Source organism: Haliaeetus leucocephalus, unplaced genomic scaffold, assembly GCF_000737465.1.
Source record: "Haliaeetus leucocephalus isolate CR32 unplaced genomic scaffold, Haliaeetus_leucocephalus-4.0 Scaffold228, whole genome shotgun sequence".
NCBI lineage: Eukaryota > Metazoa > Chordata > Aves > Accipitriformes > Accipitridae > Haliaeetus > Haliaeetus leucocephalus.
Window position 1 is genome coordinate 9,199,586 of NW_010972664.1, and position 16,796 is coordinate 9,216,381.

The window sequence follows — 16,796 nt, forward strand, 5'->3', positions numbered from 1 at the left end:
GAGAAAGGGCAACCAGGCAGAGAACACAAAAGGGGACAACCTCAGATTGTGGTGTTGTTTTAGGCGGACCCCAGTCCCCGATTTTAAAAGTTGAGCTAAAGACCTCTACGTTTACCCACGATTGGCAAGTCATTGCCATGTCTAGGTCAGGATTACTTTAGCTTTCTTTCATAATTATTTCAAGGAAAATGCCATCCTTTGGGGAAAGCTTGCCAACTGCAGGAATAACAAAGTGCTAAAGAATTACTTTACTTGATCTTTGTGTGTTAAGGAACGAATTGCCTTGCTTAAACCAGCACCAATAAAGTTTCAAGAGGTTTTGCTTGTCATGATTTTTTAATGCCAGTGTGCAGGGAGAAATTTGAAGAGATTTAATATATTCAAGAAGCCGGTGATTAAGGAAGGCTATATTTACATAGCATTTCAAGATATAAGCAGCCTTGTGAACTGCTATATAGTGATATTCTTTACTTAACAGGTGTGGTAGTCTATGGCTAATACAGCACATGCTGCCATGAAAATGACACAGCTTTTTTCCCTCCCCACAGTGTGATTTCAGAGGCTGAAAGGTAAGCCATGGAAATCAACACAGTAAAAATCTCTTGCACAGTTCAACTCAGCTCAGACTTTCCCCTCAATGACTTCCACCTCTTTTTAAGGGAAAGAAGCTGTGCACCGCAAATTTTTCACTATTCAGAATTTTATAGTTTACCAGTTCAGAAAAAAATGCAACACAAGCCTGATGTGTTTGATATTAAACAAAGATCAGTGCAAGATTAACTTCCTTTCAAATGCCTTTGTTTGCAGTGCAAGGCTTAGATACTTGACCCACTGAAAAGCAATAGTGTACAGTCACAAAGCAGCTAACCAAAAGATGCTACAACTGAAAACCAAGTGCAGAAGTGAATTTGCACATCCGCTTATAATAAAAACCAAGTACAGTTTTAGCTATGGAAAACATACAGATAATTTTTCATTATGAATTTTGTGAAAATTATTACTAATAAAGCCTTTTTGAGAAGGGGTCACCCCAAAACATACTTTTCCTCGTACCTTTTTTTGCAAACTTAGATTTTGCAAACTTTGATGGGAAAGCCTCAAGAAAGCAAAGAAGGAAATCCACAGGGCCAGACTAAAGCATGACTGTAACCCAGTCATGGGAAGGGTTGGTACATTTCCCCACTTTGTGTCCCTGCTGACCTGTTGCTATGCAAACGTCATTCGCCAGAGCCTTAACTGGAGGAGACTCCACAGCTGTATTACAACATCCTTGGAAAAATCTTTACTCTTCAATCTTGGCTAACTCATCATTTACAACCATCTTTACTGAAGCTGCGCTCACCTGGCTACTCCCTTCAGTGTCGGAAGGATGCCTGGCTGAGAGGAACATGGTGCTGGATGACGGTAACACCCATGATCCAGTCCCAGCTACTCAAAATGACTCATTGCCTGGCCCTGGGAAACAACGATTAATTTTTGTATCTGATTTCATTATTTGCCTCACATGAATGCTGGGGAGATTAGTCAACACCTGTATTTAACTTAGAAGAGATAATCAATACAGAAATACAGGAACTATCATGATCGATCAGAGCAAGAATAAGGAATGCCTCAAAAGAAAATGGGAGGGGGAAAAAAAAAATTGCATTGCACAACCTACAACCCAGATCTCGTTTTTGTTTTTAGAAACTATGAGACTGGTTTAACTTTAGGACTGAAGTTAACATTTTAGAAGAAAAACCAATTACTGTAACAGTCCTGGATAGTCTTGTCCATATAAGTCACACCAAATATTACAGAGTATGACAAACCAACATGCCTGAGAAAAGGCAGCACTAGAGCTGAACTCCCCATTGTAAGAACATCTTGTAAGGGTCTCTATCCCAAAAGATTAACCTCTTCAAGCAACAAACACCTGACAAATGCCCCAATAACCAACCATGGCCTTATAAACGGCCCAACTGACTTCATGCACTCTCTTCCCACCAGGCAAACTGCCCATGCTTTCCTTTTCATGAATTCACAGCAATGGAAAGGGCAAGTCTTTGCTGATGCAGCCAAAGAAACCTGCACCTCTGCAGCAAATGCAGCAACACTTAAACTGCGCTATGTTTACCCCCCTGCAGAATGGCTATTAACAACAATACCAGCAAGTTTCATCAAGAAGCTTTTCTTAAAGAGTGCTTTGGGATTTTCAGATGAAAGGAGATGATGAGAGGCAAGTTATATTAGGTTCCAGTGTTCTACTACTACTAAATAGATGTGTACCTTTCTAATGTTAAGTGGGCTTCCAACGTGTGTAACTGCCTGTTCACTTAAAGAGATAACATTCCTGTGAGATACACTTTTTAGCATATTTTCCCCACTTAGAAAATAGTACATGAAAAAGACTCGTTGGTCTTTCAGAAGCACTCCCCTTTTCAGAAGGAAAGAGGCCATATAACACATTGCTGCTTGATATGCGATCTGGATTAATACATGGGTATTGCAACACTATTTTTCCTCTCACAATACTGAAAACAAAGGACATTATTTTCTCATTATCAGGGTACAGATATGCTTTGTTTCTTCTTTGTATCCTCTCATTAACTTATAGCTTTTCCTAAACGCTCCCAGAAGGGCAAAACAGTCCAGTCTGAATTTGAGTAAAATGGAACAGTAGGGAAAAAATACAGGTAGGGCCTCTTGAAGATTTAGTTCTATTGTATTATATGCCTCAGAAAATAAGCCAAGATGGGAAAGAGGTTCTTGGGAATAAGGGAACACCTTCCCCACTCTCCTTACGAATCTGCCTAACTTTTGGTTTGCTACATCCTGAAAAACAGTAGAGGAAACTGGTTACAAAGATGTGCTTAATTCCTCTATGACGCCAGTGCACAATAAATGGAGAAATAACCAAAGTGGAACCATGTTAATTTGCATTTCTTGAGAAGTGGGGAAGTGTGTGCATGGAGAGGGTGGGGGTAGCATGTCATACTTAAATGATAACTACTTTTCAGCAAAGTACCCATAAAACATCCCTCCAAGAGCTAAAGGTTAGAACAAAGCTAGCCAACCTAAAACACTGTCATCACAGCGAAGAAATCAGACCATCACTAGTCTGAGCCTGTTTTCTTATCCAAATTCATTTTGTGAGGCTCTGAAAGTTTTGGGTTTTTTCTATTCTAATTGGGCCAACTCAGTGATTTAGAATGAGATTTTTCATTTTTTTAACGTAATGAAGTTCTTAAACAAGCAAACTATATTTCTGGCAATTTTCAAAATAAAAACTCCAAAGTTTACTTTCCTAAAAAAAAAAACCAAAACCCAAAAAACACCACCACCAAAAAAAACCAAACAAAAAAACAAAACTTTTTTTTTGAAATTTAGAACATTTGCTATATTTGTTTGCATCAAAGCTGTGTTTTCCAGAGAACAAGTATTCCCTCAAATCCTTTCCTTATCTTCAATTGGTTGATCTATTTTCAAAAAAATCAGTAAAGGCTTTGCAGAAGTTCTTAGCTGTTTCATATAGATTAAGGCGTTACTGTTACCTTACTTGGCCACAAAAATCCCACTGCAACCTTACAGTGTTGTTCCCTCAGGGCACAAAAGCACACCCATGCCATGAAGGAGTACCACAAACATGTAACTTCAGTCCTCAAACTCTCCTTCCAAAATGGAGAGTCCAGAAATCTTATGGCAGCTGACAACATCCAAAAAGCCCCTCAAAACTGTTAGATTTTGAATGAAAACTCAAAAAGTTACACTGAAGGTATTGCTACATGCAATAGCAAAAACGTTGCTAGATGTTCCTTTTAGTTACCAGAACAGATAGGAGCAGAAAGGGCATCTTGATTCAGGGTTGGATGCAGAAATCAGCGTGGATGCCCAGCCAAGGTGCACACCCCATGGGTGTGAGTGACCTGTGCTGACCGCTACATTTCATAGCTATTTTGGAGTTAGCCCCACACAAAGAATCTACATTTCTTACATATGTCCTGCAGATAAAGGCCCAGACTTGGGACTTCACTGAGCTGTACAATATCAAGGTAACATATAGTTAATTATCATTACAATCTTGCAAATGAGAAAGGGACTACCCAGATCCTGTGTCCCCATTTCCTCCAGATTTGTTCTCCTATTCCAAAAGACTGGCTGAAACAATCTACTTCTAAAATATATAGCTGGACCACACCTACACCACTCAATGGACTTTGACAATGGTTTCCAAATCCTGGTAGTGAGCTAGCCTTACGAGTCCTTTGTGCTGTTAAAAGCGTATTTTTTTTTCCCCTCTGCCAGTGCCACACATAGGCCTCTACTTCTAGTCAACACCTGGGATGCAGAAACCTCACACACTAAAGCAACACCTGGCTCCCTCTAGCATGAGAGTCCTTCCAACAGTTACACTTGCAGAAAATACATCTCTCTTAAAGGACAGCAGGAGACAATGCACATTCAGGGTTTGGCGTTGGGGTTAAACATTCTCCCTCTTACACATGAGCTATCGAGATACCTTAGGTCTGAAATTGGGCTGGTATTTAAAGCTGAACAATAGAAGGAGTTCCCAATGTCACAACTGAATTCAGTAAAGCTATACAACAATGCCACTTGGGAATACGCTTGCTGCTCTCTTGAATGAGCTAACAGAAATATCTTGTAATAAAAAGGGCTCTATTCCAAGAACAGTACACTGCGGACAATGCACAGAATTAACTATGGCTGTTTCTGACCACTGACCAAACTTACTGCTGCGTGCTTAACACCACGTCTGTACTACACAATACCTCTAAGCACTGTCCTGTGCGATTAGCATACACAATGTGTTAGCGGCTGATGAGGGCATGTCTATTTGTAAAACAGGTGTGGTTCGACAGCATTTTATGCTGTTTAGTGCCTCAATTTTGTGAAATACAAGGGCTCCTATTTGCAAGAGAGGAACTGAACTAAGAGGTGCAAGTCACTTACAGGAAGATGTGTGCAAGCTTCCCACACATAACCTGCCAAACACACTTCTTCCAGGGCCTGGCCCTCGGTAATCAAGGGCTGACAGTAGCTTCCTACTATGCCAAAGTGCATAGTTACTTTCCTGTGAGATTACAGGCTGAGGGATTTGGATGAGACCTACCATTTATGTCAACTGATTTAGCAGAGCAGAGTCCAAAAGCCTCATGTGAAAAGGAGATCTTTAATGTGAAAATCAGGCTCTCAGCAGGTGGGAAGCTATAGCTCCACTGAAGTCACTGTATCTATGTAACCTAGTGAAAAGACCAGCTCTCAAACTCGAGTTGTACATCCTTCCCACCACATCCATGGCTGTTGGTGTCTGGGTTCTTTTTGCTTTGTTTTTTTTTAATCTGTTCACAAATGGAGAAAAAAACCTTAACACTTGAAGAAAACTGAATTGAGTAATCCTTAAAGTCTAGTTTCGTAAGAGTTAAATTGAAGGGCACATGTCACATAGACTGAGTTTGTGTTCTCTGATCAGGGAAGGAGGAAGAGTTTTGGGGAAGTTGGTCATTGCTAGAGGGGAATGGGCAGAGCAGCCACTTGCTTCTCTCTTACCAACAGCGTTATGGCCAGCTTATCTTGGATGCTCTTGCATAGAAGCACATCAAGATATGGAACAAAGGCACAGACATGAGAGCAAGACTCTAGAGGCCTATGTCCTATGTGCAGAATTACAACAGGATGTACAAAAGGCTGTATCTAACTTGTACTGGATAGCACAATGCATTCCTCTCCAATCTTCCGGGCATAGAGCGACCTCGTATCTCACCTTACTGCTACAATAGGTCACTTGGCTGCAAGTTGTGTGCCTGCGTAGTACAACTAACGTGGCCTGAAAGTCACATGAAGACTGTATGCATGTGTAATAAGTACTTGTCCTGTATCTCAGAAGTCACCAAGAGAGAGGATGGCCACATGAGCTTTGGGCTGGACTATCTGATGTGTCATACACAGCTCACAGGCCACATGCATGGTATATTATACCACTTTATTGACCAATGATTTGAGATGCCATTAGGAGGTGAAAATCTTTTTTTATATTTCTGTAAAATAATTAGTACATTAAACAGCATTATGGCAAGTATATGCTACCTTGTAATTTCAGTTTTCATGTCTTCTGTGTGTACTTTGCTTTAAGACTGAACGTTGGCTGTAGGCCTAATAAAAAAAGGCCTGTATGCTTAGATGGCATGACAAAATGTCTCACTGCATACTAAGCTTGCTGAGCTGTATTATGAAGACCAGTCACAAAAATGCCAACCAGTGCAACTCATACAAAAAAGAGCAACTTTGAGCCCAGAACACCCAAGGACGTGCACCTACAAGTGACCACGTGCATGTGTGCACGCAGCCTGGCTTGTTCCTAACCCAAAAAATCCTGTAAGCCAAGAAAACAAACTTCACTTTTCCCTGAGTGGGAGTTTGTTTAGTGCAAGCACTTGCTTCAGGCATCTGACTAGGAAAAGAGTTCCAAAACATTATTTTTTTTTTTTTTTCAATAAAGTCCTTACATATTGAATAGGCTTGAGGGATTTGATTGTAGCAGTTGGGCAGCCACAGGAACTGAGGTCAGCGTAGAGGCCTTCTTCCAGCACACAGTGATTGTCAGTCATTTCCCCTTGGTAATACAGGAGCCAACTGCAAGAATAATGTAACAACAAAGATTAGCTGCTCTAGCTGCTTATTAAGTTTTTTTTCAAGATTTAGTATTTGCTAAGGAAATAAGGAATAAAAAAGTTTTTGTTCTTGTTAAGCTGAAAATAAGGTGACTTGAAAGGCTATGTGACAAAGCAACCAAAGTAGCAAAATCAAATCATGTGGTACAGAAATCTCAGTTCCAGAGTCAAACGACGCGAGTGGAATGCAGACACTTCTACTGTACCAAGTTCTCAAAATCTGGAAAAAATTCTAACTGAAGTTAAAAAAAGAATCACAGTAACTGTGCAAACTTCCCACAGGGAAAGCAAAATGCATACTACCCAAAACAATGACAGGACGACAGTTACTGAGATGCATTGCAAGACATGGGTCTAAGACATGATGGAATATGATGGGCATGTGTTATGCACTTTCAGCTTTCTGAAATTTAGTAGCATTTTAAAAAAAATTTCATATTACTTAGAATGGTGGCATGTAAAACAACTGACTTACCATCCCCGAAGAACCTTAAAAGAACATGGTATGAATGATGTAAAATCAGAAACTTCTGCTGTGAAATCTATACATGCTCCTTGGAAATGTGTATTACTGAAAGCTTTGAGCTACAAGAACAAAACAAAACAAAACCAATGACTAGAAGGAAAACAAATGCATTATCATTAATGTAAACAGAGATAGCTGTGCTGTTAGAGAAGTATCCATTCAATTCACAAAGATACAATAAATAGAATGAGTTCTCATTTAAGGAATCTTTTATGTTTCTACAGCCACTTTATTTTCAGAAAGATCAATTGTTTTATCATCTCTGGGCCAGGTACAGGATGCTTCCCAGTGATGCTAAGGCAGTGGCATCAAGCATAAGTTCAACTGCAGCAGGTGAGGGCCCAGAGAAAAAGAGAAGGCTAGGACTGAAGGATGTTATCTTCCATCCAAAGTACCCGTGAACTGCAGCTAACTCTTGCTACACAGCTCAACGACCCAGTGTTCAAAACAGGACAGGGAAGTGTTGGTCAAAAGATACAGGGCGACTGTTGACAAAGTGCCTTGAAATCTTCTGTGACCACAGTAATCGCAGGTATTTTCTCATTTAAGAGCTAGCAAGAGAATTTCTGGGGGAACTGGGTACAGCCTGGTAGATGCACCATGAACTTCTGATGTTCAGCTAAGCTGTTTTTACATGTCATGGTGAAGAACTTCAAGCCACATTGAAACATATGCCACCAGTAAGACGTGATCAGTTCACCCTGAAAAAGCAATAAGGTTGAAAGTGTTGCAGTAAAAGAAAAAAGAAAAGAAAAAAAGTAGTATGATATAGCCTATCATCTATAGCAAAGTTGCCTAGAATTCTGTACCCTTGGGCCACCACTGTGTAAGTGAAGTGAATTTCTCTTTAAAGCCTGAAAGAGAGGCTGGAAAAGAATGAAAAAAACTAACTGTGTCAAGCAAACAACTCATATTCTGTAATGGAAGAAAAACACGATGGCTGTTTCAAGAGCTGCTTCCCCCTTCATGCCCCAAATTGGCCAAGCTTCCTGCCAAGAAAAGAAATCAAATGCTTTTGCCAGTATGAGAAGGCCAAACACAAGTATCAGCAAATGATTTTATGGAAAAGCTCAGTCTATGTTTTTAAAAGAAATGAGTATGTTTCCTATTAGAAAGAACAAGAAAGGTTTAACCTGGCCTTGCATGCTGTAACTGCAAACTGGAGAACACTAATCAGCTATGATATAATGAATAAAGTATAACTGATTTTTCTGTAAATATAATTGCACAAAGCATCTATTTAAGCTGTAATTACATAGTATTTTCTACCCACTTATCGCAAAGCTATTTATAAAGGAATATATATATATACACACACTGTCTTTCTTGCATAGGCCAGATGCTGTGCAAGGCTTTTAGAAAAGGCCTGTAACTCATTTTTACACAGATTGTATCTAATAACGAATGATGGTCTTAATTTGACAAAAGCTGGGTGAAGTACTGATTCCTTAGTGAAAACATTGCATTTCTGCAATTAGTGTCAAACTGCAGCTACCTCTACTTTGTCAGGGTTTGACATTTACTATATGAGGTCTCGCTTCCTAAAAAGTATTGAAAATACAAATACAAGTTATCACAGCAATCATCTCTGCTTCCTAAATCACCTGTACAAGCCAGCTGCTATTAAAAGAGGCTTTGCTCTTGCTGGGCAAAACCCAGTTTTATTTTTAATAAATATAATGAATGGCTTTTTAGAGCTGGTGATTTCAGGCATTCTTACATTATATGTACTTTGTTTATTACAGATCCTGGCAAGAGGAAAAGGTCATGGGAGTTAGAGACATTTAAAAAAAATTAGTCACTTTTCAATTTCTGATGAGCAACTAAAAACAGAAGTGAAAAAAAGACACACTCTTGTAGACAGTGAAAACAGTTCCCTTAGCTCAGACATAGGTTTATTAAAGGTAGAAGAATGTATAATCATTCAAAATAACCAGTATATGGCTTATACAAGGGTCAAACATTAGGCTCCTTAAGGATTTGCCAGCTCATACACACCATGCTTTGAAGTTACAAACTAAGAGATTGTTGCATGCATGGCAACTTTGATTTTACTCTGATTGGGAAATTTTTTGTATTTCTCCAGAAGACCGTTTTTTACTTATCCTAAGTGATTAAATGTTTTCCCATAAAAAAATGTACTCAAAGTATTTCCCCTCCTAAAATTATTGTAGCAATAAGAATGATGTTCTTCGTTTCCTAGCTTCAGGGCAGAATCCTATGAAAACCAGGATTATCATAAGTCAGGATACTATTTTTTAAAAATGGTGTTAAGACTGCTATTAGAGAACCCAAAAGGCAAAACACAATCTAGTACATGTCAGTATTTAAAGGTGACTGTGCGTATACACACACACAGATTTTTTTCACTTATCACTGGAAATAAAAGGACTGCAAAGCACAATTTATTGAAATTTCAAGGGTTTCAATTGATCTTAAAGGTCTGCAAAACTGGATTAAAGCACTCAAAGAATAGTTTTTGGGAGATTCTGAAACGGTAGAAGAGTTGAAGATGAAGAGAAAATTATTTTCAACTGTTTGGATCCCACTGGTTTCATCTGATTTGGTTGTTTTATCTGGTATCATTTACCAAGGCCCTCCTGTGAACATACTTGTAAGTCTTTGATTTGGCCACAAACTGCCATATGAATAGGTCTGGCAGGAAATCAGTGTTTAGGACTAAAATAATACACCAATTATGTCTTCAGACAGGAAACATTTCCTGTAGTCCTGGGTTAATCATAAAATTGTAGAACTGGTCAACCTGGTAAGTAACACAATGTATGTATTTCCCATGCGCTTATGGCTATTATAGCCCTCCAAGCAAGAAAGAGCAAAATTGTGTCCAGATGACAAAATACTTAAGTTTTCTGAAACAGAACCATTGAGCTCTAAAGTCTCTTTTGTCTGTAAAAGAGTCCTGTTTCTTGAAATAAAGTTTTCCAAATTTGCTTAATTAAGAGCATGTCATAGAGAGAGCAATATAACCACTTAGATCATCAACCATACTAGCAGCACACTCCAGGACAGAAAAAAAGATATCAAACAACTAATGCAGGAAGGGAGGAGAGCCCTGTTGGGACAGAATGTTGTGGGAGACACAGACCATCCTTTGTGATGAGCACTTAAGAGAAGGTTTTTGGTTTTGAAAGATATCACAAAGGTACATTAATGGAACAGAACCTTGTAAGGTAACAACCAAAAGTGCAAAACCCTAAACTAACTTGTTCTTGAGACTAGAAGTGAATTATAGGGACCACTTTCTCTTCCTAAGTTGTCACCAAGTCAGACATGACTTTCAGGGAAATAGTTAAAATGTATCATAGAAGAGATTTATCACAGATTTGTTATAATCAGGATGTGCTCAGTTAAGGTCATATGTTCTGTAAGGAAAAGGGAAGCACAGAACAAGTGGTGCCTGCTGCTAGAGGAGCAGCTATACATGATTGAGAAAAGCATGAGCTACGAACATCCAAGACTAAAAAAACCCAACTTCCCCTGTTGAGGCATTTGCAGGTTTGAAGAGTGCAGTTCAATCTTCTGCAGTTTATACTCTCTTCTTCACCTCATACATGAACAAGAAAGTGACAAACCAGATATAATGCAAAATAATGGAAAGTATATATGCCACAAAGAGAAGGATAAATGCATGTGATAGCGAGTTTCCAGAAAACAGGAAGAAGATTACAGACACCCCAAGTCACTCAAAACCTACTGAACTACTTGCATTTTTGAGGACAGAATACTGAAAGGTATGATCTGGAATAAAGCAGAGTAGAACATTAGCAAACTTAGCCTTTATACATCTACTAGTTTCCTCAGTCAATACTCAGCTGTATGGAGATGATAATACTGAGGTATCATCTGAAGTGAGACATTCAACATTACCTGTATTTAATTATTAAATCTAGTTTAGAACTAGAGACTGTTTGTAATGTCAACATACCAAATGTGGAGGCTCATTCATTCCAAGCGGTTCCTGCAATAATATATATATGCATATAAATAAATAAAACTAATTACAATTAATTTCCTAGAACACATGTCAAGTTCCAGAGATTTGTTAATTATGAACTCAAGAGCAGAGAAAAACACACTTCCCATGCTCTTGGCACAATTCTCTTCCCCAGCCTCTGCCACCAGCTGCCTGTAAGCTCACGACTACCTGCCTGACAGTTCAGTCCCTTTCCACACAAAGAATTTGTGTCAGCATTAATTAGTTCATACAATGCGGATTAGAGCCCATGTAAATGTCTCTGTATTTATTTTTGAGTCTATTTCTTGGAAAAAAAGACAGAATTAAAAACAACAGAAGAATAGGACACCTCTTTCAACACATGCTCCTCAAAGTAAGGTTAAATGTTTGTTCCCTTCCTATTTTCAGTGCAGTAGTGTCATTTACTATATACTCATTACTGAGGACTGTCTTTGTTTTGCATTAGGGTTTTGACAGCTGGCACTAATTTATTTGGGCAAGTTGCACTACCTTGGATTTAATAATGGATAAAAATATCTCCTGTCTTTATATTCACTATATGTATTACAAATATTTTAGCATAAAAACAGGGGAAAAAAATAAATCAGACCTCTATTATACAACAATGATACAGGCCAGATAAATTCTCAAGTATTTTTATATCCATTATCATTTAGGCATTAGAAATTACTGTGTTTTAAGGCAAATTAATCTTTCCAGGCCAGGTTATTCTTTCCACGAATGCAATTTGCCAAAGGGAAGTTCTTCTTATGAAGTTTCCCTGACAATTTTCTCAACAGATAGAAAGATCCAGAGTGTCCATTTCAGCCTCCATCCTGAACAGCCTCATTATATGTCATCCACAAGGGTCTTTAACTTGTTTCCAAGTAAACAGAAAAATTGATTAAACAGCATAGCCCACATGATATCATTATTATTGTACACTCTGATCTCCAAAGGTCTCATTTCTTTTAGGTTTGCCCCTTAACAAGTTCTAGTAACTCACCAACTTAATAGGTCGGATTGACATGATGATTTTACTAGATCCTCCCCAGTCAAAGAAACATTTATATTTTCCTTTCTCCAATACATACTGTTCACCACAGAAATATTTCTGCTGATATGCGACCCACCTGGAGAACGACACAAAAATTAAATTGAAAACACCACATTTTTCTGTGTAGTTCGATGAACATACTAATGAGTTAAATAGAACAACTTTATTTTGAGTTTTCTTGATAAGTCCAGCTGACAGTGTAACATCAAACCCAATGAGAGGCACAAAATTGTCACACACTTGATTTTCTGCTTTTACGTTGCAAGCACTACTTTGACAAACACACAATTTTGGGTATCTACCTTTCTACCAAATATACATTCAGCATGAGATGATGCCTTGCTCAGAAGCCCAGAGGGAACACACTTAATTGACAAGTTTTTGAATCTCTCTCAGCTTAACCTTTACCTATTCAGCATCCCCCCAGACAGGGCTTTCTTCCAACTTTTCCAGTTCTATTTAAGAAAAATGGTGCAAGAAGAAAGAGAAATGAGGAAGCCTTGAAAGGATGAGATAAAGCAAAAGCTTGCAATGGTTGGCAGTTCAATCTTCTCCCATCCTGCTTTCCCTGTTGCGATTTAAGAAGAAATCCCCAATTATGTGACACCGAGGGTCCCCCTAGCCCTGCACAAACGCTTCTTGGCAATGGCAGAAGTAGTTAGAGACTAGTTAGAGATGCTGCTAACTTAGCCACTTTTGGTGGTGCATTCCACTCTTAGTCACCCCGCACCCAGGACTGTTATATTAGCGACATTAGAGGGCACCTCCTTTCCCAGTCCTTTTAGCACCTGTTTATGAATCTGTCATTAATTTGTCTAATGCTTTTTTTAAATCTCCTGGTGCTATCTGCTACCACAGCCTACTTTAGCAGCAAATTCCAGAAATTCGCTGCCTCTGGTGTAAGAAACGCTTTTCGCTCCCCACCTCTAAATCTGTTTTAAAGCAATCTTCAGCTAGTTCTGTAAAGCATCTCCCAATTGTTGGCACACAGGATTCTGTGAATGCTGCTGCCTTAAGCTTGTCTACAACCTTCAGGATTTTGCAGATCTCATTTGTATCCTTCCTCAGCCAACTCTTCTCCAAATTGAGTCCCAGGCTTTAATCCTTGTATCTCAACCTCATGAGACACTCATGAGATAAAGAGATATCCAGTCCCTATGTGAGCAGTTCAAATCCCCCTCTGTTGCTACCTGTCCTAAGTTTGAAGCTTTTTCAGTCTCACTTAACAGTTGCTGATACCTATCACCATCACCATTATGGTAGGCATGACAAAGTTAATACTGCACTTTTAAAATTACTATTAAGTCTAGAATTTCCACCTACATGATTCCATAGTACTCTTTTCCCATGATGTATTTTATGTTTTAACACTTGATATAATTCTTCATGTACACTACCACTCCCATGCCTATAATAGCCTACTCTGTCATTCCTGTAGAGTTGGTAGCTCCTCTGCTTATCCTTCCTGTGAATATCTGTGGTATCTGCTATATCAGAGCTGTCACTTCACGCCAAGCATTCTAGTTCCCCCCTCCTGTTTTTTAGGCTTCTAGCACTTGTAACTTTTGTCCTTGCTGCATCAGTTAATACTGCATATCTTCATCAACAGACATTGCAGGTAGTCTAATTTACCTTCCTTATTTATTGCAACTGTGCTGCTTATTTTCCTCCTGGACTTCACATACGCACACCAAAAGTTAGGCAAGTCCACCCTGTAGGCTGTATCAGCTTGAACCAGGTACTCTTCCACACCTGTTAGTGTAACTCTCTGCTTTTAGTTTAAATAGTTCTCTAAAAAGTATTTTAATTTTCAGTGCCAGCAGCCTGACTTTTATTATGAATAAGGCACAGCTCATCCTTTCTATACAGGCTGCACTTGTCCCCAAAAGTATCCCAGTTCTTAATATACCTAAAATCTTTCTGTATTACTGCCAAAGCTCCTGTATCATGAAACTGCAGTCTGTGTGACCTTTGGAGGGACATCACAAGCTTTCTCTAGTAACAAGAATGCCCAGATCCAAAACAAGGTGTAGACATGAAATTTAGAGAAACTAAGAAGTTTTTTTAAATTCCATTTATCAAGGAAACTTCAAGAAACACTGTTCTCCCCCAAATGTTTAGCACCTGTTCCACGTGAAATGCATTCTGTCAAAAGATGTACCCAAACCCAACTGTGCATAAAAATACTTAATACTTCTGTCCATATATTTCAGTAGACTTACACTCCACTTCTCACAAGAATCGACCTCGTCTCTGGGCCAAATCCAGCCTGCTCCAGATCAGGGATTTCTTCATTGACAATGTCTAATGCTTTCCCATCTTCATCATCAGACTGAAAAAGTGCCACTGATGACTCTATGAAATCCTAAGAGGCAGCACAGGAGTTAGAAGACAGGCTGTCACAGCTCATTCACGCTTCACAACATAAAACATTTTGGAAAAAGAGTTGTAGCCTGAAAGACAGTCTTTTATAAAGCAACAATGGGTCTTAGGTCCCTTGTGTGGATCTTTATGGGATATTTTAGCATTGAAACGTCTAGCTGGAAGCCTGCCAATCTGATATGGCATTCAGTGGTTTCCACTGAAGAGAGGAAGAACCTACTGCCCCTGAGCTCCATCCTCTCCTCTACAAGGATCACTAGAGTGCAAAGATGCCTGCATGGGAAAGAGAAGGGTTGGGGATTTAGCATTGATCTTCCAACAGCTTCACAAATGACTACTCCAAGCATTACCATGACCATGGTCTTTTACTTCAAGTTCTCCTTCCTCATCCCTTCCCAGTGGCAAGGCAATAATAATGGAGAAGAAAAGAGTGGGCAAGATCACCTTTCCAGCACAAGGGGTTTGTAGTTTTTTGGATACATCTGTTGTATGACTAATCACTATAGCTATAAAATAAATCCTGCATGACACTGTCATGTTCTCTTATCTTGCTTCATGCTTACAGCTAGCATAGCTGCTTGACCAGATTACTTGCACAGCTTCAGATTATTTGAATTTGGGTTTCAAATCTCCAACTTTTTAACTGCTTAGCAATTTTAAGCACACAGTTCAGTCACTGCTTGGGAAAATGGAAAACAACAATCCATTCACTTTATTCCTTTAACATTTAACAAAAAGCATGAATTCAATTAAATTTCAGTGTTTTTGAAACATTCAGCAATGATACACGTTGAAAATAAGCAAGTCTTGCGAACAACAGAAAAGGCTATCAAGCAAATACAAGAGCCAACACAGATTCACAAACACATGAGGACACCATCACAGGAATTATTACACTAAATACTTCCTGTTGCAGCTCTTAAAAGCTACCAACCAGAAAGCGGTATGCTGAAGGCTACACTGAGAAAACAAAGACTTACAACAATCAAAAAGCACTTAGAAATTACAGCCAGGCCAAGCATGCAGCCAGATTCATTTGGTCAGGTGAACCTGATCAAACAGGCTCTTTAGAGGACACCATGCCTTTGTACAGGATTCAATCACAATGAATAATGAAAACCAATTTTAGAATGAACACAATGCGGCTCAAGCTTTCTGCATTGTTTACAGGACACTAAAAAGTGATGGAACAAATTCTGTAGTAAAACTGGTTTTCCTACTATGTTGACCATCTCCTCCTTCTATTTGTTTAAGAAGTTGCAACTACTTAAGCTATACACAAGAAATTACAGTGCCAGGTCTGGCAAAATCATCATGAACAACTGCAGCTTCAGACTGCTTTTTAGAAAAAAAAAAACCCAAAACCCCTAGTGCAGTTTTAGTGCAAATGAAAACCAGCTACTCTTAACAGTCCTAAAGCAAGGACTTTGTAAGAGTTCCTGAAAAGCCATTTAGATCAAATCTGCACATAATTTCTTTGACTAAATTTTAAACACTGTAATATATCAAGAATTGTAATTACATTTAAAACATTTCAAATCCAGCCATCAGTTTTCCCTCCTCAAATTTTCACTACAGCTCTTACAATAAGCAATAGGAGAAATACTTAAAAACTGACTTTCAGACCAAGGCAAATCATTTTAGACTTGAAAATATTGGTGGGAAAGCTCCAAAGGCAACATACTCTGTTCCACTGAAAAACACTCAGAAACTTCGCTCTTTCCTTGATCATGACAGCTATGGGCAAACTCTAGTTTCACAGATCCTCTCATTTGAAACTGCAGAAAAGAAGCAAATGCAACTGTTCCCCAAACCAGCACACAGCACAAACTGCTGTCTGCCCTCAGGAACAAGCTGTGTATTTGACTCCAGTGTGTCCAATATAGATGCTGATAACAGAGCTGGCCGTACACTGGAAAAAACAATTCTACAAGTCCTTTCTATCTCTGCTTTCAAAACACTCCCTGAATCTCCACATTAGAGCTTGTGACTGTTCATAGCAGAAATATTCAAGACAGAAAAACTGAAAGCTCTTGCAATATGCCTACATGTGTGTACATCTTCACCAGTGGGTGGGGAGGAGTGACTTGCAACAGTGAGAGGGATCTCTTTCATGTGCAATGTCTGTCTAACCTTTCTGATTTGTCAGGAAATTAAAATTCATGCCTCAGCTCAACTGCAGTCACT

At 38.9% G+C, this 16,796-nt stretch overlaps 1 protein-coding gene across 1 annotated transcript in view; it reads right to left on the reverse strand.

The window, feature by feature from the left end:
* Positions 1-16,796, reverse strand: part of CRYBG3 (beta-gamma crystallin domain containing 3) — an 80,880-nt gene that overhangs the window by 11,575 nt on the left and 52,509 nt on the right. The window contains exons 14-18 of the mRNA XM_010567651.1: positions 14,450-14,592; positions 12,177-12,303; positions 11,141-11,173; positions 7,144-7,253; positions 6,504-6,630 (exon numbers count right to left, since the gene is read on the reverse strand). Of these exons, the coding sequence (XP_010565953.1) occupies positions 6,504-6,630; positions 7,144-7,253; positions 11,141-11,173; positions 12,177-12,303; positions 14,450-14,592 (540 nt within the window). The remainder of the gene's footprint in view (positions 1-6,503; positions 6,631-7,143; positions 7,254-11,140; positions 11,174-12,176; positions 12,304-14,449; positions 14,593-16,796) is intronic.